The sequence below is a fragment of the Typopeltis vanoorti genome, chromosome 14 (genome assembly GCF_054136105.1).
Source record: "Typopeltis vanoorti isolate ZY-2024b chromosome 14, IOZ_Tvanoo_1.0, whole genome shotgun sequence".
Lineage (NCBI taxonomy): Eukaryota > Metazoa > Arthropoda > Arachnida > Uropygi > Thelyphonidae > Typopeltis > Typopeltis vanoorti.
In genome coordinates, this window is record NC_143562.1 from 15,297,925 (window position 1) to 15,323,848 (window position 25,924).

Consider the following 25,924-nt stretch of genomic DNA (forward strand, 5'->3'; position numbering starts at 1 on the left):
AGAGGGTAAATAGAGTGGGTGTAAAATGGATGAATCAAGAGATAAGGTATGCAATCTGGAAGAAGAGGGTATTATGGAAGAAACACAGAATGAGTATTTATAACAACCAGTTGCATGAGAAGTACAAAGAGCAGGCGAGGAAGGTGATGACTAGCTTGATAAGGGTAGCAAAAATGCAGTATGAGCAGCAGTTAGCTAAAGCGGCCAAAAAAAAAAAATCCTAAGGAGTTTTTCGATATGTCGCCAGTAGAAGAAAGAATGATTATGGTAGGATGGGATTGATTGGTGAAAATGGAGGAATGATAACCGCTGCGGAGGATATAGTTGAGATATTTAGTGAGCAATTTCTAAAGGTATTTCATTCTTGTGAATGTGGCATCATGCACAACTTGAAAGCAGTGGGAAAGGAGGAGGAGGAACTGTTAGTAAGTGTTAATGTTGAAGGTTTAATGGATTTTTTACAACACTCAGAAAGGATTAAAAAGAATTTAATACTTCCTTCATGTCTTGGACACCACCCACAGAGTATCATGGAAGAAAACCACCATGCTCCATCACAGCAAATTCAAGAAAGAGAGACTATTCTTAGAAGCAGCGGCAGCTCTTAGAAATCAACCAAATCTTAATAAATACGGTTGCATTAAGCTTCCGAAAATTTGGGAAACACTCATCATCAGAGATCCTACTTTATATTCCAGGCCACCTACAACCGCCCTTAGAGGGCGCTCCACCTAGATAGGACTTTAGTGTCACCCACGTGGTTGGGCTTAGTATTGTATGATATTTGTGTTATGTTACATTAGTTATTTTTGTAATCCCCGTAGATGTCCTAGTGACTAGGACGAAAAAATATAGGAAGTATTAAATTCTTTTTAATCCTTTCTGAGTGTTGTAAAAAATCCTTTAAACCTTCAACATTATATCTTCACAGCACTTAAACCTCTATACACGAATGTTATTAAGTGAACAGGAGGTATATGAGGAATTGAATAGACTTGATGTAAATAAGGCTGTGGGACTTGATGGTATTTCACCACGTGTCTTGAGGGAATGTGCCAGAGAGTTAATAACAGCTTTTGTATATCTTTTCAACATGAGTCTCTCACTGGGTCAAGTTCCAAAAGAGTGGAAAGAGGGTAAAATTGTTCCAATTCATAAGGGAGGTGATAAGAGTAAGGCTTTGAATTATAGACCAGTCTGTGTGTCTGGAGTTGTGGTCAAGGTATTAGAGAAGTTCGTTAGGAATAAGATTTAGAATTGGGTTGACAACAGAAAAATATTCTTTGGCGGCCAGCATGGATTTACTGAAGGAAGATCATGCTTTAGCAACTTGCTTACTTTTTATAATAAAGTGACAAATGCGTTGGATAAGGGTGTTACATATACAGTGGTATATTTAGATTTTGCAAAGGCATTTGATAAATTGCCACATGACAAGCTGGTAATTAAATTGGAATGGATGGGGCTGAATAGTAGATTGGTTCGCTGGATTGGAGATTGGCTGTCTGATAGGTATCAGCGAGTTGTCTGTGGAGGAGTGAATGATTTTTTATAATAAATTGAGAAATGCGTTGGATAAGGGTGTTACATATACAGTGGTATATTTAGATTTTGCAAAGGCATTTGATATATTGCCACATGACAAGCTGGTAATTAAATTGGAATGGATGGGGCTGAATAGTAGATTGGTTCGCTGGATTGGCTGTCTGATAGGTATCAGCGAGTTGTCTATGGAGGAGTGATATCCCAGAAGAGGAAAGTTACTAGTGGTGTACCTCAAGGGTCTGTTTTGGGTCCATTGCTGTTTAATTTGTATGTAAATGATATCTGGAGAGGTCTGAATGGTGATGTGCAGTTGTTTGCAGATGATGCAAAGTTGGGGAGAGCTATCAGGAGTAGTGTGGATGCTGTAGCTTTGCAAGAGGACTTGAATACACTGGCTGAATGGGTAAATAAGTGGGAATGTCAATTCAATGTTTCAAAGTGTAAGATTTTGAAATTTGGGACGCAGAGATGGGATGTAAAGTACACAATCGGTGCAAATATCTTGGAAGAGGTAGAGGAAATGAGAGATCTGGGAGTGATTGTAGACAAGGGCCTAAAATTTCGGGGACATGTTACTAAAATAGTGAAGACAACACAGCAGATAATGGGAATGATGCGGAGGACATTGACTTGTAGAAGTAAGGATGTTATGGTTCCTTTGTATAAGGCTTTGATCAGGCCACATATGGATTACTGTGCACAGATCTGGTCACCTGGTTTTGAAAAAGATGAAATTGCGTTGGGAAAAGTTCAGAGGCGATTGACTAAGGTGGTTTCTGGCCTCTGGAATGTAGAGTATGAAGACAGATTGACAAAATGCACTTTGCAGAAATTGCTGGATAGAAGGAGGAGGGTGGATATGATTGAGACATATAAGCTGTTAAGAGGTTATTGCCAGATTAATGTCGGGGAGGTTTTGCACAGAATGGGTGAGGATAGTAGGAGAACAAGAGGTCATTCCTGGAAGCTGTATAAGGAGGGTGTGAGCAAGGGAGTGAGGAGCAGGTTTTTTGCATGGAGAGTGGTGAGTGATTGGAATGCTTGCCCGAGAATCTGGTGTGTGCAGAGACAGTGAATATATTTAAGGCACAGTATGATAAACTGTGTGTATAACAGCGGACCTCCCACGATGAGTCTTTGATTCTATGGAGGTTTTTATAATAATAATAATAATATTGATGGTATTGTATTGCAGGAAATTGATGAGGCTAGGGACTTGTGAATAATGATGGACAAAGAGTTGAAAGTTCAGAGGACATATTGTAAAAGTTAGTAAAATAGCTCAAAGGATTACTCGGATGTTGAAATACATGCTAACAAGTAAAGAGAGGGAAGTTATCATCCCTATTTATAAGGCTATGATTCGGTGACATCTTGACTACTCCACATAGATTTGGTCACCTGGATTTCTTGGGGACCAGGAGGTAGTAGAGAGGATTCAGAGACAAGTGACCAAGATGGTGACAGGTCTGTGGAATACTCCTTATGAAGATAGGTTTTGAAGGTCTGTGGGTTACAAAGTTTAGTTGATAGGCAGAAAAGAGGGGACATGAAAGAAACTTTTAAGATATCAAAGGGGTTTTATAAAATTGATACAAGTGAAATTTTTCAGTATATGACAAATAGTCAGAGAACTAGTGGCCATCCATGGAAATTGTGTAAATGTGTGGTTAGTAGAGGTGTACAGACCAGATTTTTTGCATGGACAGTGGTGAGTGGGTGGAATATATTATCAGAATTCATTGTGAGTTCTCTAACGGTGAATGGATTCAAGGAGAGGTATGATAGGATTTACGTGTATAAATAATTACTGTGTGTAATGGCTAATTTGCATCTCTCTTGACGAGTCTGTGGACTCCATGGAGATGCCGTAAATAATAATAATTCCACCAATTATGCTGTTGGATATCTCATCATGCTACATTGCATAACTTAATACTTTTAATATTGCATTGATAGCCATTATCATTTGCCCACATTTCCAAGCATTCCTCCCTGCAAGTTAGCATATCAGTAGCAGCTCTGATGGCCCTGCTTAATTTGCATCATCAGAAAACAACGGAAGATTTTCTGATAGGCCCTCCCCAATATCATTAACATGCAGATTAAACAACAGTGGCTCAAGGACTGATCCCTTGGCACACCACTTGCTGGTCATCTTAAATCTGGCAGATTCAACACTTGATATCTGTCCATCAGCTACCCACTTATCCAAGCTAGTAACTTATATTCCAATCCCATATTCTCCAGTTTATGCAATAGCCTTTCATGTGGTATCCTATCAAATGTCTTAGACAAGTCGAAAAGTATGATATTGTATCCGTTACCAGCAGGCTACAGGTTTGAATCCTGCTATGGACATTGATGTTTGATTATCTTTAGGTGGAAGATGAAATTTATCGCCTAGTGTGACACCTCTGCTTATTGGAGGCCTGAAGTTCCATGTTTAGTCTCTAGAGCAGGGTTTCCAGACTGTAAAAAAAAATGAAAAAAATACAAAGTTCCAGTTCTTGTATGAACATCCGGATGTATACAAGATTCCATGCTGTTGTGAAAGATATGCGTAGGTCAGACTAGGAGAAGTTAAGAAATCTGCAACAAAGAACGTGTAGACAACATTAAAAACAAACGGGAAGAAAAAAAAGAGGACTTGTGGCACACATCTTCAAAGAACATCACATAGTAAATTGGCAAGTATCCTCCATGCCCTACTTAGAAGAGAATTACTTTGAAGGGTTGTTCGAGTCCTCTGAGCGCATTCACTTAAAAGGCACACTAAATAGAAATCAAGGAATGATCCTTCGTGGCATCTGGAAGTTATTAATTAACATGTTATACATGTTAATTAATTGCCAGCACGTACAGAGTTTACACAATGGAGAGACTGCATGTAACATTCCTAATGATACCATTATTAAGTGATTGAACTATCATTCCAGTCTTTTCAATTTACAGATATTAACTGCTGTTGGAAAATGTTTAATTTTTGTCATTTTTTTTTATTTATGTTAAGCAACCTCCTAATTATGCTGTTAGCCATATAGACAATGAAACTTGTAGAGAAATATATCTAGTATAAATAGACAATTATATATGAGTTAAAAATCTGATTAAAAATTCTCAATCAAATAAATCTACTTGTAGTGAATCACAAAAAATGTATCATTTTGATAAGGAGACAAAACTTGATAGATGCATCAGTCTTTGCACAAAGGGATTATCAGGCATTCTTCATCATCATCATCATCATGTGTATCAAGGATTTAGGGCCTAGCATGGCCTGTTCCGCTCTTAGAAGTCATCGTTGAATTGTTTAAGAGGACATCCTGTTTTTCTTTTTCCTAATGGCTTGTACTTTAAGGCTTGTTTTTGGTAATCTTTCTGTTTTCATTCTTTCAACATGTTCCATCCATTTATATTTATATTTTTTAATTTTTTCTATTACTGGTTCTTGGTTTAATTCTTTCATAATTTCTTCATTTCTTTTGTGATCAAATAGGGTATACTTTGCAGTTTTTCTCATAAACTTTATTTCTGCTTTTGTTAATCTTTGTTTGTCTTTTTGTTTTATTCTCCAGATTTCGCTTCCATACATTAAGACTATTAGGCATTCTTGTTGGATCTTTCCTGAGCTGAGACTCAAATTATGCAAACATGTCAAGGTCCTAGCGAGTTCGGCTGAACATTCCTTTAGTATACTCTAGCACTTCCTGATATCTCATCTGACTCTACTGCTGAATTCTGATCCACATTAGAGGATAAAAATTCGGCAGTTCTTATCCACATAGGAGGAACTAGACTATAGTCTACTATGCATAGACATAGTTAGTCTAGTGGATTCCAAGGAAATTAAGAAACAGCAGAACAATGGCGTCTAACTGAAAGTATAAACGTGATTAACCTAGATGATGTTGTGGAATTTTTATTATGAGCTACAAAACTGTGGTAAATACAGGGTGTTCGGGATAAATTTGACAGTTTCGTAAGGAAAAAGAAAATCTTCTTTGTATCTATTAAATTTAATGAATTGACAAAAAAACATTACAGGCAGAGTTAATTACAATACTATCAACAAGATTTACTCAAAATAACCACCATTAGCATCGATCACAGCTTCAATTCTGCTTCGGAACCTCGAACAAGCTGATGCTACAGTCTCCCTGGGAAGGGCCGCAAAAACTGTTTTAATTTTATCCATTAACTGGGCTTTTGTATTACTGGAAGTGCGATTGGTGTCTTTTTCAACTGCGCCCCATACAAAATAATCCATGGGGTTAAGGTCTGGGGAGTTTGGAGGCCAAACATTTGGACTGGTGAAGTCGTAGAAATTTTCAGACAACCATTTTTGACTTTTCCCAGAGGTGTGGCAAGGGGCCGAATCCTGCTGCCATACATACGGCCTACCATTGGCTACCCTTGTTATCCAGGGCTTGACTACAGTTAGCAACTCCACGAACAAAGCCCGAATTCCAATGCCAGGGTTCTTCAACACCTGTTCCTGCAGATTTGCGAGGAATTCTGCTGTACGAACGCAATCAGATCGTCTGCTAGGGATCTTTCTTCTTGCTACATCCTCGTAGTCACCATTGCAAGTCTCTAGTTCATGCCTGATTGTTTTTACTGTATTCAGGGAGCATTGGGCAGCAGTCGTAATATCCTTATTTTGATGGCGGGCACGAATCATCATGATACAAGTTATTCTCTTCCATGATTCAGGTGGGTTCCAGCTATCCATCCTTTCTGACATCTTGTATATGAATGAAGAAGGGTCCAAACTTTTAAATGAAGAGAAGTGTGTGTTAATACATGTAACTTACGGAAAAATATAATTAATTATAAATATGTCAAATTTATCCCGAACACCCTGTAGTTGTGGAAAGAAATGGGTCTTAGACCTGTTGAGTGACAACACATTACTACAGTAATTAGAATACTCAGTTTCAATGCATAAGGAAAGATATTTCACTATAGATATCTTATAGGATTATGTACAGTGGTATCTCGCTAATCCGAACTAATAAAAGCCATGCACATTCGGATTATCGAAAAGTTTGGAGAATGAATTTTCCTCCAAGAGGCAACAATAATTAGCGTTTAAGACAAAAATAATCAGATTCTAATGGTACATGAATTTAATTCTGTAAATAAATGAAGTAACTGATAGAAAAAAAAAGCTGCTGTACTGTAATGTAAAACAAAAAAATAATACAGTACACAAGTTAATTTTAGTAAAAAAATTTAATTTGTATGTACCTGTATTGTTGAGAATTCTGATTTAATAAAATTGCATAGTTTAGTATGTAACTTAATTTATGTAAAAAAATATCACTTTCTTGTATACAACACAAAAAAAAGTTTTACAAAATAACACAAAAAAAGTTTATTTCTTTGTAAAAAAAGTCACTGATTTTCTTTTGCTTCTTGGAAGCTAAACTTTTTTCGAATGCTTCTTCTTGGAGTTGCATTAGTATCATTCTGCTTAGCCCGTTCTATGCACATATTAAAACTGTCAACTACCTTTTCATGTTTTACTTTTTTTTCTTCGAGCTCTTCATCATCGTCTTCTAATTCATTCTGTAGTATCATATTTATAATTTCATCTGATTTGATTTCAAATTCACTTTTGGTTCTACCTGTAACCCATTCCGTAACATCTGTTTGTGAAATTTCAACATCTGAATTTATATTTTTAACCAAATTATGCACGTTTTGAATTTCCTCTTTTTTGTGTATACTGTATTTGTGATTCGTGCCGACAATACAGTACGTACTGTACAGTATAAAAAAGCAAACGTGAACACACAATAAATCAAAATAGGCCTCCAGTATAATGGCACAATCGACAGTATGAAAAAAATACTATACTGTAATAGTAATAAAATAAATAATAATAGTTAAAATATTAATTATTAAATAAAAATAGTAGTACACAAAATAATAATACGCCATAAATAAAACTTTTTTTTTCAAGCCACAGTTCGGATTACTGGAGGGTTCGGATTAGCGAGATACCACTGTATATGAATGGAATAAAAATGGGAATTCAAAAGAAACCACTTTGAAATCTACAAGGACATCTGTAATTCAAAACAGCCCAAGTTAAATATTCTGTTTTCAGAAATAAAAGCACTTTGTTCTTTGAAAAAAAAAAATACAACTGAAAGCTCTAAAGTCAACAAAGGAGGAATGTAACAGAAAAAAAAATCTGAGATTGCACTGCTTACAAAATTATCAGCAAGGATTCTACCACCAGTCAGCTTAACAAACTCTGTAAATTTATCAGATAATGCTATATCATTAAACCAAGTAGCTGTCCAAATAATTAAAGACATAGTTGACTGACTATAGCAAATACCATTATGACAGACTTTCTTGCCTATAACAAACTGTCGAAAAGTTCTGACCATAACCCTTATAATTATTTATGCACAGCACTGTTCTAAAGGTCACTGTAGCAAATTATATAACAGATTATATTCCACTATTAACTGACTATTGCCGTTCTTCCTATGTGTGCTGTAATAATCTGCCATGGAAGATCCCAAGGATCTATGGCCTACAGAAATGTCATAATTCCGATTATATCCATTAAGGATTAATTAATGGATATATTTCATTAATAAACATCAACCTTAATGGTTTAATCCATTAAGGTTGATTCTGTTGTTAGTCTAATGTACAGAATTGCAAATTTCTTGTCCAACCTTGTTTCCTTTCACAAAACCACTCAGGTTCATACACTTAAAAAAATATCCCTTCATGATTATAGCTTTGGCTGAACATTTATCCCATAACTTTTCCACAGATGTTTTTAGGATTATTTAAATTTATCATTAATTCAGTTTACTTGAGCGAGTGAACTCTATATAAACAAGTTGAAGGAAGAAGCTTTGTGGGCAATCTGTTCTTAAAACTATTATCTAAAGCATTTGGAAAAAGAAATATTTCATTCAATCCATCCTCAGCCTTCATTGTGGACTTGCTAGGTCAGTGATGCACATGCTATTTGGAAACATATGAAGTAACTATGTCCATCCTAGGATTAAGTTCGCATTATAAAAAAATTATAAGAGTATTATCTTAGATATCCTCATCCAGTACATTGCTATAGATCCAGTGCATTCAACAGATTTTGACAATGCAAGTTAATAGCAGAGAAAGCTAGGAGAGAAAAAACAAAAACATATATACTTGCTTTGTTGATTTTCAGAAGGCATTTGACAGGCTTTGACCAGAAAGTGACATTAGCAGTGCTGGAATCCTATGGTATTGACAGAAGACTAATAGCCATATTAAAAGATATAAGAATGCAATGGCAGCAGTTAGAATAGGTGAGGATTTGGGAAAATGGTTTAGAACAAGCAGAGGTACTAGACAGGGGAATCCAATATTACCAGGCATTTTCATCACATATTTGGAAAGAGCAATGGATAAAATGAAGGAAGATCCAAAAGGAATATCAGTACATGGGATGAGAATTAACAATCTGAGATTCACAGATGACATTTGTTATTATTGAAGAAGACAAAAGAGAACTACAAAAAACACTGAAACTGTTAAATGAGGAAGGGAAGAGATTTGGATTTGTTATGAACTTGGAAAAATATTTGGAAAGAGCAATGGACAAAATGAAGAAGATCCGAAAGGAATATCAGTACATGGGATGAGAATCAACAATCTGAGATTCACAGATGACATTGTTATTATTGAAGACGACAAAAGAGAACTACAAAAAATACTGAAACTGTTAAATGAGGAAGGGAAGAGATTGGGATTTGTTATGAACTTGGAAAAAATAATCATCATCAAATTCCTTGTATATAACCTCAAGGGGTGTACAGGATAGGACAGTACTGCATGAAAACTTTACATCATTACTAACTTCCTATCTACAATTTTCCTCCAAATCAGTCTGTTACCTGTCGAGACCCCAATATTATCAATCTTATATTTCTGTCTTCTAAGGCACGCTTTTACTGTACCAATCCACCTACCGTATTTTCTAGTGTATAAGACGCACCCAAGAAATTTAATACAATTTTCTGGAAAAAACCTAAACTTTAAAGTATGGTTTTTAAAAAAAATTGATAAAATAATAGGTAATTTTTAATGTATACGAATCATTTTTGTTGAAATGGCAATGCCATTTTGCCGATTTTCTTGCACCCATTTCAAAACTTCGGTCTCTAGTTCCGGCCACTTCGCAATTTTTCCATGTTTCATGCACTTTTCATTATTGTACAAAACCATGCCAAGTTCTAATAATTTTTTCTGTAGGCGGAGGTCCAAAATGTCTTTCAGCTTCCCTATTCCCTTGTTTTTCCGCATATTTTACAACCTGCAATTTGTAACTTGAAGTATTATTATTATTATTATTAAACAAGACCTCATGGAGTCAAAGACTCATCTAGGAGGTCCTTTTATCTCACACACATCTCATCATACCGGGTCTTAAAGTATATGAATGTCGCCTGTTTTTTTCCATCACTAAAATCTACGGGGAAATATCAAACTGAACAAAAAATATCTCAACATGTCAACTCAATACTGATAAACATCGGTAACTGATTACTCGGATAAGATATTATGAAACTTGAATAGGGACTCCCCGTTCTTAGCCAATGACGTGCTAGAAGTCACGTGAAGGTCACGCATCAATTTGATTGCACTGTTTTTTTCCATCACTAAAATCCACAGGGAAATATCAAACTGAACAAAAAATATCTCAACATGTCAACTCAATACTGATAAACATCGGTAACTGATTACTCGGATAAGATATTATGAAACTTGAATAGGGACTTCCCGTTCTTAGCCAATGACGTGCTAGAAGTCACGTGAAGGTCACGCATCAATTTGATTGCACTATTAACCGCCTACAAAGATCTTGGAACATAAAAGGGAGTGCGTATGACTTTGAAAAGAGGAAACAATCTTTACCTTCATTATATAAGATGCACCCCATTTTTAAGATGAATTTTTAAGGTAAAAAAGTGCGTCTTATACACCGGAAAATATGGTATATCTTGGTCTTCCTCTGGGTCTTTTTCCTGCCAATGGCTTTATAAGAATGAACTGGCAGAGAACATTTGTTTTGCTGATCTTTTCTCTCCCATTCTGTTTAAGTGACCATACCACCTGAGATTAGCTCTGCTAATACATTCCTGGATGCTGACAATGTCAAGTTCTTTCCTAATATCTCGTTTTTAATATGATATTGCCATTGATGCCATCTGTTCACATCCCTAATCTTTCTCAGGACTCTCATATCTGCAGTCTCTAGTCTTTGGTCAAGTGTTTTACTTGGACCCAGATCTCAGGTCCATAAAATTGTTATGAACTTGGAAAAAACAAAGACAGTGGTATTTGGTGAGAAGAACATGAAACAAAAGATACAAGTGGATGGAATTGATATAGAAAATGTAGAACAATTCACATATTTGGGAAGTAAAATGACATATGACTTGGTCTGTAAAAAAGAAATAAAGATCAGGATTGTAAAAGGAAGAACAAATCTGAAGGCCATGGATAACATCTGGAAAAGTAAAATGATCAGCCTACAAATGAAATTAAGAGTACTAGAAATATGCATCTTTAGTGGTGTACTATATGGATCTGAAATGGGGGTAATAAATAAGGAATCAAGAAAAAGAATTTTGGCATTTGAAAGAACTTGTTACAGGAAGATTGTAAGAATAGGTTGGGTACAAAAAATCACAAATGAAGAGCTCTATCGGAAGATACAACCAAAGGAGAGTTTAATGCAGAAAATTATACAGCAGAAGCTGCAATTATTTAGTCATATCTGCAGAATAAACGAGGATCAGAAGATAAAGACATTCATGACACTCATATGGCAGTAGCAAGGTTTTTCCCCCCAGAAACTTTCATCCCATGTACAGACAAATCGGCCTTCACAATTCACATAATTTACAGACAAAAAAGATACTGTTGTTGGTGATTATGAGCGGTAGATGCCGTTGATGGTAGTAGTGTCATAGTAGGAGAATTAAGTAGTAGTGGAGAGGGTGAGATGTATTTAGTGAAGAAGAGTAGATTGTTCTCCTACAATGAGTCCTTGGATTCCCTGGAGATGTTAATAATAATAATAATTAACTGCATGCTGATATTTGGTATTATGGATGGTGTAAACAGAAAAAGTGTGGTGGAATGGAGTTACAGAAACTGCAACACTGTGCACTGGACAAAGAAAGGTGGAAGAAGATAGTGAAGGAGGCATTGGACACTAATGGGCAGTGTGTCCATGTTTTTAACTATTGAGACTGCTCAATAGTTAAAAACATTCTGCTTCTGAATGGCCATATTGTCAAGATTACTGTTATTATTATTAATAATACCAGACCTCCATCGAATCCAAAGACTTGTCGTGGGAGGCAAACACTGTTACATACAAAGCCCATCAAACCACACTTTAAACTCATTCAGTGTATCTGCATTCACCACATTGTCAGGCAAAGCATTCCATTGACCAACCATTCTCCATGCAAAGAACCTATCCTTATGCCCCTGCTCACATCCTCCTTATATAACTTCTAGGCATGTCCTCTTGTTCTACTCCCCTTCCCCCATTCTGCAAATAATTTCTTCCACGTTAACCTGGTAACAACCCTTTACCAACTTAAATGCCACAATCATATCTCCTCTCTTCCTCCTATTCACAAGGTTTTTCAAACTCCATTCCCTCAATCTGTCCTCATATTTCACATCCCAAAGACTAGTTACGACCTTAGTTTTCTCTGGACTCTTTCCAACATATCCTCATCACCATGAAAACCAGGGGACCAACTCTGTGCATAATGATCCATAAGAGACCTGAGCAAAGCCTTATACAATAGAATCGAAACCTCTTTTCTACAAGTTAAGGTCCTCCACATCGTTGCCATAATCTGATGTGATGTCTTCACAACTTGTATAATGTGACCTCTGAGTTTATTCAAAGAATTAATTTTGCCTATCATCTGCTGACTTAGAGATTAAAAAGCTTCTCGTTCCTTGTGTAAAAAGTGCCATCAAACTTGTTACGATCCTTAAAAAGTTCTAGTTCTAGTTACCTTCCACCTTTAACACAATCAACATAATCTGCTTACTTTCATCTCTTAATGAAAAATTTGCCCTCTTTTCTCTACCTACCATTTATCAAGTACCATGTTTTTGCAATTGAGGTACAGTCGGATAGGCCATTTAACAATGATGCAGATCCCTGAACATTGACACTCTCTAAACTACACAAGTCTGGATGTGCTCAGCATGAAGTTGGCAGTAACCATAGGATCTTTTGGACCATCTCTAAACTGCTGCCTGAAACTATCTTCATGTGTAAATATTTAAGGAAAGTTAAAAAATTTTGTTACATTGGCCTAACCCAAATTATAATAACAGATCTCTATACCCAAATTTGGAATATTATATCACACTGCATTTTTTTTTTTAAACATAAAACCTAAAATGCATTTTACCTGGATTACCTGGATGGACCTGTTGTTTCATTCAGAGTGTCTTCATGAATGCAGGTCGCAAAGTTTCAGCAATGGCAGTCTTGGGCCATTCTTCTCCATTTGTTTCCTATCACTCTAGTTAGAGAGTCTTCCAATCTAGTTGGAGGTCTTCCAGGATTTCTCTACTACTGTTACTGTCATAGTATCCTGTATATCCCTTGAGAGTATATATCAGGAAATTGTTGATGACGAATAAATACTTTTTTTTTGCCACAAAAAAAAAAACTCATGGCTATATGCACCAACTCATTTCCATATAAAAAAGAAATATAATTATTTTTGGATCATAATATGATGATGTAATTGAAAAATTTTGTATATATGCATGTATATATGAGAATTAGTTGTTATCATTGTAGTTCTTTAATACTACATGTTTTTCCATTTTGTCAGTGCCACTTTTAACCCTTCATATAGCTGTCAATAATAATGTAATAATGAAAACATTTCATTTTCATAGTCTTCAGAGTTTATGGACATCCAAGTCTGTTGTTTTAAAGGAATGTTTTTTTATTTATTTTTATTTTTTTCTGTAGGAAATGGCAGGCCATGTGGGTGGTCCTGTGGTTTGCAAGAATTACCAGAAAATCCTTCGTTTACCCAGTATTTGAATTATATGTTTGCCTGCCCTCCACACAAGATACCATCATCTGTGCTCACAATTTTATTATGCATCCTGCTCATCTGGGGTACCCTTTGGGGTCTGACCGGTTCTTTAGCTCTTCCTGGGGGACATATTTTTGCTCTTTTTACTCTAGTTATTGTTGCTTATGTTGTTGGATGTTTAGTAAATCTCATTAAACTTCCACCTCTGTTGGGTAAGTACAAAACCAATTTTGTCCAGTAATTTATATATAGTATAATTAACATTTTATGGTAATATATACAACTTTTGCAACTGCTATATATTATCAACAATTCACTTTACAGAAGTTTCAAAAATGCATGATATAAAAAACTTTTATAGTATGGCAAAGTGCATTTGTAAAATGCACATTTAGTAGAAATGTTTCATTAAGTGTTTCATAAGATTGTGATAGGTGAGAAAATGAAGAAATAAAGGCTTTTATTTAAGTTTCTTTATTTTTGTTTTGCAAATAACCAAAACAGATGTACACAGTATGCAAATAAAGTAATAACTGAAGTTATAATGCATTAATAAAATGTGAATATATGGATGCTTGTGCAGTACACATGTCTTTTAGATAGTGCAAGCTAAGGCAACTTCGATGCTGAGGATTGTATTCTCATAAGCTCTCAGGTCAAAAATTTTGAAACTTACTAGTTTTCTACATACATTCAGCTTTGAAATAATGTTGGATCTTTAATATCCACTATTTCTATAATTGATATTATAGTCTACAGAAAATTAGTATGTAGGGTGCTCACTCAGTCAGTGACAAGTTTGAAACAAATAAGTGAAGGGAAACTATTGCTTTATGTTTTGTGAAGGAAGAGTGCAGAATCATTATGGTTACAAGGGCAAGCAGCTGTTTGATTTAGTAGAATAGCCTAGGATGAGCATCCAGAAGCATCTCAAGATTCAGCTAAGATCCATCCTGGAAAAGCTAGTCAAATATTTAATAATCAAATGGATGGTTTCCCTATTGTAAGGTTACATGCTGTATTGAGGAAATGTGTTCATAACAATAAATATTACTGAAAACTTGACTCTTATGTTAAATAATTGAAAGTAATTTTTTCCAGTGTTTATATATCATTATATAATGATACACATTAAAAAAAATTAAATCAAGTTAACTCTTGCAAATATTTTACTCTATAGTGGTCACCTCATATCTTCTTCCACTTAGCTTACTGATGTGAATTATCAGTTGTGAGGAGAAAAGAGTTAAAGGGAGCCACCAAGTTGCTTGTGTAAATAATGACTTTAACTACTCAAATAGCTGTATGGATAAAATATAATTTATGCTTCATGTCTTTGTTATTCTAATGATACCCAAATGTTATTTCAATTTAAATGGATGCTTTGCATTCATGTATTTAAATGTGTGACTATAAAGCTGGTACTTGGTTAATATGTTTTGATGCCACTAGAATACATAATTTGCAGGCGTTGTGGTTAATGTTTTTTTGTGTGTGCTCTTGTTTTCTGCAAATGAGTGAAAAAATAATGTATTGTTCATGGATTTAATATAATAAATTAAGTCTCAGACTTGACAAAGATGAACCATGGACAATAGTCATTTGTCCAATATAAATCATTGTTACGATTGCCATGTACTTCTGCATGTTTACCTTTTCCTTCTTTTCTCATTTCTTTTTCTTACCTGTTCTTTTACTCTAAGTATTTTATTCTGTGGTTTTATTTTATTGTATACCATTATTTCTATATTCTTAGATATTAAGGTATTTTTTAATTATCTTTTAAAAATTTCTTATTCATAAATAACCAATCTTATGTAATTCAAGTAAGTACAATAAAAACCTGCCTTATAACACTTGCACCTTAAATTGATCCACTCGTACACCACTTTTCAATAATGACAAGTGCTCATTTATACAATGCTGTATTCATGTATATGATGGTTTTAGCAATATGACTGTGCATCAGTTTATTGATGGAGTGAATAAACTGATGTGCAGTTTTGTGAAATTCTGTTTATTTATAACATTGCTGTTCAGACATCTTTCATTTGTGGTTTGATATTTCAGTGTGATTTATAAAGTGATTATAAGTTTTATATTATTATTATTAATAATGGTAGATAAAATAAGGGTGCTGTTCTTCCAGTGGAAAGAAGATGTGTAACCCTATTGCATTATGGCCTAAGATTAAAATGATTAAATTTAGTGACACTGGTGTATTGAACACTGAGGATAGGCCACAGATTAAACTTACCTCATATTACTCTTTTTACAGTTGTTAAAAAACAGAAACAAAGTTTTAAGTGAAGTGAAAAGTACTACACTAGTTAATGCTATAGTTATCCATAAATGTGACTCATCTTATTGCTGAAATAGAAAAACTTTTAATTGTATAGATTGGTGACCATACTGGCTGACATTTCCCCCTTAAGCCAAGCTATTCAGAATAATTATTTTGTTTGCGAAAATGTTTGCGTTTACATATCTGACACAACTAAATGCTTTATTTACATCAGTTATATATGACTGCTTCAAAATGTTATTAAACATTACATGCATCTACAAATGGGGTGGGGAAAGGGGATGCTTAAGGATCAAAGCTATATAACTGAGAGGAGACCTCCATCCTTTTAAGGAATATAAAGAACCACCCAGGGTTTCTGACCCGATGTTCAGTCCTTGCCTTCTCGTGATACACCCTGTGAGGTATCTAAGTGGATGCTGAATGAATGAGGATGGGTTGGCAATTTGGAATTTAGCCAGCCAACTTGTATTCTTATTGGCTTAAGCTATAGTGCAAAATGATGGTACAACATGAGAGAATTTCATGTCAAACGAATTTCTTGAACAAGAAAAACAGCATTGAACAAGGCCCCCCCCCCCCCAGTATTTTCATCAGTTAACCAGGGAAACAGCAAAAGACTTCAACTACTAGAACACATCCTAATTCAACATCAACAGAATTCAAGATTGGTACTATCAGCATAAGAAGCATCAATGGAAAATAAATGGAACTAGCAGAAGAATTGGATAAATATCAGATTGACATAATACGTGTGACTGAAACAAAGAACGACTAGATATAGTATTTAGCACCTGAATATGAGGTCTTCTTGAATAGCAGGCAATATCAAGTAGAGTGATATGAACAAATATCACGATGGGGAACTGGACAATGAAACTTTTTTGCATTGTGGTGCCACAGAAGATTCTATTAAGAAAGAAGTAGAGGAATTTTGTGAGGCATTAGAGAAAGCAACTGACACAATAAAAAAAGAAGGGTTGGGCACAGATCTAAATAGCACAGTAAGAAATGATAAGATATACAGAAATATTTTGGGAAAATTTGAAGAAAAGAGCAAAGCTAAAAATAATCGTAACTATCTGTTGGATTTCTGTTCAGGACATGAGCTGGTTATTACTAACACCATGTTCCATCATAAAAATCTGTGCAAATTCGCATTGAGAGAAGATGTAAGAAATAAGAACCATCTCATTGACTGTGTTATTGTTGATAGTGATATCTTACCAGTTCAGGACATGAGTATTCAGAAGATTCAGTTTGGAAGTGAGCAGAATAAAATTGAATTTCATATTGAAAAGAAGGTATAAAAAAGTTTTAAAATGAATCAAAGTTGAGTAGCATTCATATGTGAACTGTAGACTAAAATACACAAATATTATTCAAGAAAAAATGAAAGACTTTGAAAACAACCTTGGAGATTCATTGACAAACCTTGAAGAAAACATTGATTGATTCAGTTAGAGAGGCATATGACAAGGTTGTCTGCAAGGATACAACAATGAGAGATCTTGTGGACTTGAAGTTAAAGAAGCAGTCAAGGAAAAGAAAACAGCACATTTAAAGTTACAAGTAAGTCATCTTGTGCCCTTAGAGAATATAGAAACAAATGTTAGAAAGCACTGATTATAACTAGCTAGACAAAAGTCATGGCAAAATTTTGGTAAGAGCATAGAAAATAAATATCAGGAAAGTGGCAAAATATTCTGAAGGCTATTGAAAAAGTTTAGAAATAGAGGAAGGAGTACTGTAAAAGGAATCAGAGATGATAAAGGTGACATTAAAACTGGAAATAAAAGTATCCTTGATATTGGAAATTTTTCCGCTTAGTTATATTATAAATTAAAGATACCAAGAAATTATATTCTTGTTGGGGATCTAAATAGCAGAGTAGGAAATGAGTGTGAGACATACAAAAATATTTTCGGAAAATTTGGAGAAAAGAGCAAAGCTAATAATAATGGCAAATATCAGTTAAATTTCTGCTCAGGACATGGACTGGTTATTACTAACACCATGTTTCAACATAAAAATGTGCACAAATTCACATGGAGAGAAGAGGCAAGGAATAAGAAAAGTCTCATTGACTATGTTATTGTTGATAGTGATGTTTTCTCCCTGGTGCAGGACACCAGAGTGTACAGAGGATTTGAAATTGGAAGTGATCACTATTTAGTCTAGAGCAGGATAAAATTGAATTTCACATTCAAAAGAATAGCATGTAAGAAAGTTTTAAAGCGAATAAAAGTTGAGCAGCTCTCAGATGTGAACTGTAGACTAAAATACACAAAGATTATTGAAGAAAAAATGAAAGAGTTTGAGAACAGGAATCAAACCTTGGAGATTCAGTGGCAAGCCTTGAAGAAAGCCCTGATTGATTCAGCTAGAGAGGCATGTGGTTGTCTGCAAGGATAGAAAAATTAAAACACCATGGTGGACACAGGAAATTAAAGAGACAGTGAAGGAGAAGAAGAAGAAAGCATTATCAAAAGTTCCTGGCAAATCAGCTTGTGCTCTTAGAGAATACAGAGACAAATGCAAGAATGCTAAACAGTGTGTAAAACTAGCTAAACAAAAGTCATGGGAGGACTTTGGCAAGAATATAGAAAATAAATATCAAGAAGGTGGCAAAATATTCTAGAGGTTGTTGAAAAAGCTTAGGAATGGAGGAAAGAGGGCTGTAAAAGGAGTTAGAGATGATAAAGGTGACATGAAAATGGGAGAAAAAGATATCCTTGAAGTATGGAGTAATTACTTTGAAAAACTGGTAAATTAAACAAGCAGTGATGACAGCACTGTGGTAAAAAACACTGACCAGGCATGCAGTCAGGAATACATATCCATACTTGAAGTAGAAAAAGCCATCAAAGGCTTGAAATGTGGAAAGGCAGCAGGAGTAGATGATATTTGACCAGAAATGCTGAAGTATGGTGGTATAAGAGTCTTACAAATAAATAACGGAAAAACTCACGTAGAAATATTATTTAATAGTATAATTTTCGCCTGTGTGTCACAGGCATCTTCAGTACAATTAGGCACAAAAATTAAACACTGACAATTCCAAAAAGCGCCACCTAAGTAGCTGGTGTAAGATAACTAAAAAGGTCAATAACTTTCCTAAAAAAAAAAAAAAAAAAAAAAAAAAAAAAAAAAAAAAAAAAAAATTAATACAATAAAAAGTTAGGAAAGATTAGCTGATTTGTAAAGTACTATCTCCCTTAAAGGGCATAGACGTAAGCCGTCGGATCTGTTTAAGTTAGGAGAATGAAGTAGAGTTTCACATGCTTCTTTATAAAGGCGTTCCATGAGAAACTGACTTTTGTGAAGAACTCTTGTCTTTCTCCAATGAACTCTGTGTCTAGTGAAGATGGCATGTTCTGCAAGTCCAGACTTTTCAGGTTTAAAGTATTCAATATAACATGTCACAAAAGTCAGTGTCTCATGGAACGCCTTTATAAAGAAGCATGTATGTGAAACTCTACTTTATTCTCCTAACTTAAACAGATCCGACGGCTTACGTCTATCCCCTTTATGGGAGATAGTACTTTACAAATCAGCTAATCTTTCCTAACTTTTTATTGTATTAAATTTTTTTTTTTTTTTTTTTTTTTTTTTTTTTTTTTTTTTTTTTTTAGGAAAGTTATTGACCTTTTTAGTTATCTTACACCAGCTACTTAGGTGGCGCTTTTTGGAATTGTCAGTGTTTAATTTTTGTGCCTAATTGTACTGAAGATGCCTGTGACACACAGGCGAAAATTATACTATTAAATAATATTTCTACGTGAGTTTTTCCGTTATTTATTTGTATAGTTATGTCTACTCACGGTTTACCTCTTTTAAAACTTAAGAGTCTTACAGTGGCTGCACTGCATAGTTCAGAAAGCCTGGACAGAGGGACGAATTCCCAACGATTGAAGCAGAGCTCTCATGGTACCCATATATAAAAAGGGAAATAAAACTGAATGTGAGAATTACAGAGGTAATTCCCTACTGAGTGTTCCTGGCAAGATCTATGCAAGGAAACGGTTGAGAAGAATTGTGGAAGAAAAGCTTGGTGAAGAACAAGCTGGATTCAGGCCAAATAAAGGCTGTCAGGATCAGATCTTCACTTTACGACAAATAGTGGAGAAAGTATGGGAATATAACAAAGATCTGTATTTAAGTTTTGTCGATTTGGAAAAGGCATATGACAAGGTGCCAAGAGAGAAGCTATTCAATACGCTACAGCTATATGGTATCAATGGGGCATTATATCAAGCACTACTTAGTCTTTATTTGAGTTGTAAGTCAGCAGTTAGAATTGAAGGAAGTACAGGAAGATGGTTTAATGTTAAATCTGGTGAGAGACAAGGATGTACATTATCCCCTCTGTTATTCATTATCTGTATGGATCACATTATGAAGGAAAGTGGTATTAAACATGATATCAAAATTGGAGATGTTAATCTCAGCTCTTTGCTTTATGCGGATGATGTTATACTTCTAAATAAATCCGCTACAAGTCTGCAAGATTCTCTGACTAAATTAAATAACTGTTGTAATAGATATGTTATGAAGGTCAGCAATAAAAAGACAAAAACAATGAAAATAGGCAGAATCATTGAAAATGTCAACTGTGTTGTGAATGGAGAACCTGTGGAGCAAGTAAAACATTTCAGCTATTTAGGTACGATTTTTAGTGAAGATGGTAAATTAAATATAGAAATAGACAACAGAATCAGCAAAGCTGGTATGGTGGGAAGTCAATTGAATAAATTCATATGGAATAAGAAAGAAATTAGTCGGAACACTGAATTAGTGTTCCGACTAATTCCGACTAATATACAACACAGTGTTCAAACCAGTTTTAACTTATGGATCTGAGAGCTGGGTCAGAAGTAAAACACTTGACCAAAGACTAGAGACTGCAGATATGAGAGTCCTGAGAAAGATTATAGGCATAAACAGATGACAGCAATGGCAATATCATATTAAAAATGAGGATATTAGGAAAGAACTTGACATTGTCAGCATCCAGGAATGCGTTAGCAGAGCTAATCTCAGGTTTTATGGTCACTTAAACAGAATGGGTGAAGAAAGATTAGCAAAACAAGTGTTCTCTGCCAGGTTGGCAGCAGAACGACTCAGAGGAAGACCAAGATATAGGTGGATTGATACAGTCCAAAGTGCCTTAGAAGATAGAAATATAAGATCTGATAATGTTGGAGTCTTGTCAAGTAACAGACTGATTTGGAGGAAAATTGTAGATAGGAAGGTAGTGATGATGTAATTTTTTTTCATGTAGTACTATCATATCCTGTACACCCCTTGAGGGTACATGGCAGGAATTTGATGATGAAAAATTATATTCTTGGTTTAATCCTTGATCCAAGTGTAAGCAAACAAAGTGTGCACCTGAAGTAATTTCAGGACTGGTTAACTTGTATATAGAAACTAATGACTTCACATCAGTTACCTCATAATGCAAAGCACATATCCTTATGGACATGTATAATGTTAGGCATTATGGGAAGGGGTCACTACCCAGAATGGTTTCGACCTTTATTGAGGTCTCATCAGTAAAGATTTCTGCATTACTCTAACCTTGGTAATGCAGAAATCATATTTTCAGATATAAGTAGCCAGAAGGTGTCACACCTTATTATTAAAATTCTCTTCACCTCTTGGCTTATTCTTGGATAAAGGATTAAATCCGCAGCTCTCCTAATAGTATCCTTTTTTGGGATAAATATAGTTCTTGAGTTCCGTAAATAAGGTGGAATAACTTTAATTTATAGGAAAATGTTCAGAAGAATCTGAATGGGCACTTTCCTTAAATGTGACACTGGAAAGCCATCAGCATTAGAATCTGAATTACTAGGGGTAAAGCTGATACAGTTTCTTCATGCGATTCTGGAGAATAAATGGCTGATTCAGGGAAGATCCAAGCACACGAGGCTGGTCTTGATCAGGTAAATGCAGCGGTGGAGAAGACAGTACTCCAAAACTCCACAAAATCTTTGTGCTGTTCTTCAGAGGGAGGTGCCCCATCTAGTATAGTCTTTGCACACATCCTGCGATTCTTCTTGACTTGCATTTCTACATAAGCCCTCTTCCTCAATTGTTTATATGAAGGGGGATTTCTTGGTTAACGAGGCCGCTGCTGCTGCTCGGAAAATACATTTTGGAGATAATCCTGAAGTTTGCTGGTGATATCATGCCCATTAAGATGGGCATGAATAATGTCTTTAAGAGTTGTATGATTATATTCTGCTAAAGGTTGATGGTCTAAAGATGATGCTAACTTGGAAATCTGAGCCTCTGTTACTAAATCTGGTTGTTGAAAATCAACTTGATGTTGAGTAGGAACAGAAAGTGGGGTGGGAGGTATGGAGATATTACCCATCCTGCCATTCCTAGAAAGTTCTGTAAGCTCATTAACAAGCTGTTTGTAGCCTGCTAGTCTTCGATGACTTTTAATAACATGAAAAGTACGATGAGGCCACACATCAGCCAGTCTCATTTAAGTTCCTAACACCTGCTACCACCAAACAAACTTCACATTCAGCAAGGATTTGTTCCTCCTCTGAACTCCAGCACATTTTAATGCACTCAGTACAGCTAGCAGCAGCATTCACCTCAACAGGATATTTAGAAGAAAGATGCATTCTAAGTCCAACAGCAAAAGTAAAGGCAAGATTACATTCAGGGCAGATAAAATTATGAATATCCAAAATTGATGACTTGCGCTGGTAGAAAGTAGTTGATTGTTATTCTTGCAGGCACATCTTCAGCATTTAGAAACTTTGAAGGGACAGGAGTCCCTTCAATACAATATATTAGCCCTACCAGTCCTATTGTATGAAAGTGAAACCGGACAATACAACAAAAAAAGACAAAAAAGATGAATGACAGCTGAAATGAAGTTTATGAGAAAAACTGCAAAGTATACTCTATTTGATCACAAAAGAAATGAAGAAATTATGAAAGAATTAAATCAAGAATGAGTAATAGAAAAAATAAAAATATATAAACATAAATGGATGGAACATGTTGAAAGAATGAAAACACAAAGATTACCAAAGCAAGTTTTAAATTACAAATCATTAGGAAAAAGAAAACCAGGACAGCCTCTAAAGAGATTCAATGATGACTCTCTCTAAGGCTAGAACAGACCATTCTAGGCCTAAATCCTTGAAAAGCATTATGGTTGATGATGATGGCTGGCCTGTTTGGCCGAGTGGTTAGCGTATCCGCTCTCCAGCCAAAAGGCTACAGATTCGAATCCTGCCTTGGGCATGGATGTTTGTGATTGTCTGTGAAAATACTAGTGGTGGTGATGGGCAGTAGATGGCATTGGTGTAGTTGGTGGATTGTGAGTAGTGGAGATAGAGTTGTAAAGTAAATGTCCTCCCTCGATGAGTCTTTGGATTCCCTAGAGGTGTCACGTAATAATAATAATGATAATTTTTGTTTCAGCAAATATAAAAAGAAACATTCTTTTTTTTATATATTTGCTGTATTTTAGTAGTAAATTGTTTTGTGTTTCTGTATGATATTACTTTTAATTTCAGTATCAGTAAACTGCAGCACAAAGTTAGGAAAATAAATAAATAAACAAAAATCTAATAAGTGGGGTAATGGTGGTCTCACTCTGTATTTGTAACCCGTGATCAGAATTTGTTCATTCATTGCTGCTATAATTTCAATCTTTTGGAGGGATAATAAACTATCGTTATATTTAATATAAATATATATATAAATTTGTTACAGTATTGGAGGGAGGAACGCACCATAGAGGAAAATTAGCACCCTGACTGTAGCAATTTCCCTATGCTGTATCAAGAAGTTTTTTTTTTTTTTTTTCTGTTTCAGTTTTCATAAATGAAATTATATACTAAATTGTGTACTAGGACACAGGCATGCTTATGAATATTAATTGCATTTTATTCCATCAGGTTTTCTTACAGTGTTCATTTACCTTTAGTAAATGACAAAACCTTTTTGGATATTAAGCTGCAGGCTTGAGTATGGTCCTGTAGAATTGTGTGTGTGTGTGTGTGTGTGTGTGTGTGTGTGTGTGTGTGTGTGTGTGTGTGTGTGTGTGTGTGTGTGTGTGTTATGAACCATCATTCTGGAAATTACTATCTCCAGTAGTACTTAAATACTAGAATAACTATTGATAAGTCTACAAAATAAAGACTTATTGTTACATAGACCACATATTTATAACGTAGTTAAGGTCTTACAAATTGCCTACCGGTTTCGCTAGTAACTGACTAGCTTTCTCAAGGCTTGCATAGTACAAAAAAAGGTTTAAAAAATACAAAGAACCGTTAGTACCTGTTAGGTAGCTAGGGTGACACGTTCGCGTGACATAACTACTCAGCATCATGAACACGCGTAATATGATTATTTGCATACTGTAGCTCTGTTGAACTGAGGGAGTTAATTTGATTTTTCCAGGTATCATTCAGAATGGCCCCTTGATTTCTGTTTAGGTTACTTCCCGTACATAGTACAACTGCCGCTTCTTTAAATACTCAATGTCTGTAATCCTTGTCTATGTAGGGCATGGAGCTGTTATTCCAGTCTATAGTGTGGTTTGAAGTTGTATCAAAGAACAGTATCAAACTGTCCTTTGATGCAACCGTTTGTAAATCGACAGTATCAAATTGTCGATTTACAAAAAACCAACGGACACTGGAAGATATCTACATTACTCTTCTAACCATCATAGGTCACAGAAACACAGCATCATCCACATGCTAAGAAATCGAGCTAGAAAATTTATCTCTGACGAGGAAGAAGTTCAAACAGAACTGTCTCAAATAGCTACAACTCTATCAAAAAATGGTTATCCTAGACACATCATCAACAAATTTCTATACAAAGATAACCAACAAGAAAGAACAGTCGCCCAGCAAATTTCAACAGCAGTCATCCCCTTTATAGGTTCAACTTCAAAAAAATTGCAAGATTGTTAAAGACACATAACATCAGGGTTGTATTTAAACCAACAAATAGCATAAGACAGGTCCTAAGATCTCCTAAAGACAGTGTGCCATTTTATAAATATCCAGGTGTGTATAATATTTCATGCACGTGCGGTCTTTCCTACATTGGACAGACTTCGAGAAGCCTGGAAATAAGACAGAAAGAACATGTAGGCGATGTTAATCACAACAGAACGATCACCTCAGGATTGGCACATCACTTTTCAACTTCGAACCACACTATAGACAGGAATAACAGCTCCATGCCCTACGTAGACGAGGATTACAGACATCGAGTATTTAAAGAAGCGGCAGTTGTACTACGTACGGGAAGTAACCTAAACAGAAATCAAGGGGCCATTCTGAACAATACCTGGAAAAATCTAATTAACTCCCTCAGTTCAACAGAGCTACCGTACGCAAATAATCATATTACGCGTTTGCATGTAACGTGTGTTCATGATGCTGAGTAGTTATGCCACGCGAACGTGTCACCCTAACTACCTAACAGGTACTAACGGTTCTTTGTATTTTTTAAACCTTTTTTGCATTTACCTTTTTTGTACTATGCAAGCCTTGAGAAAGCTAGTCAGTTACTAGCGAAACTGGTAGGCAATTTGTAAGACCTTAACTACGTTATAAATATATGGTCTATGTAACAATAAGTCTTTATTTTGTAACACTTTATGACCAAAAACATGTACAATTTAAATATTGATAAGTCTCATAGTGAGGACCAGTGAGAGCTTTTTTGTAACTGTTCTTTGATGTGAATGCTTATTATGATATATATTTCTGAGTTCCTAGTTTAACCTTTGTGTATATGCTTTAATTTTTGTTTTGTTTCTTATACTCACTGGGCACCACTGCTCATGCTCGTTGAACTAAAAATTAACCACCATCACTACCACCCCTCCCAAAAGCATCTTTTCTGTTCTGTCTCTTAATTATTTTCATTAGGTTGAATTCTTAGATGG

At 35.2% G+C, this 25,924-nt stretch overlaps 1 protein-coding gene across 3 annotated transcripts in view; it reads left to right on the forward strand.

Moving 5' to 3' along the window:
* The window catches only part of LOC150099255 (sodium/hydrogen exchanger 9B2-like), a 285,631-nt gene that overhangs the window by 99,630 nt on the left and 160,077 nt on the right, over positions 1 to 25,924 (forward strand). For all 3 annotated transcript variants that reach the window (XM_090403898.1, XM_090403899.1, XM_090403900.1), the window contains exon 4: positions 13,598 to 13,879. In XM_090403898.1, coding sequence (XP_090260024.1) covers positions 13,598 to 13,879 — 282 coding nt within the window. The remainder of the gene's footprint in view (positions 1 to 13,597; positions 13,880 to 25,924) is intronic.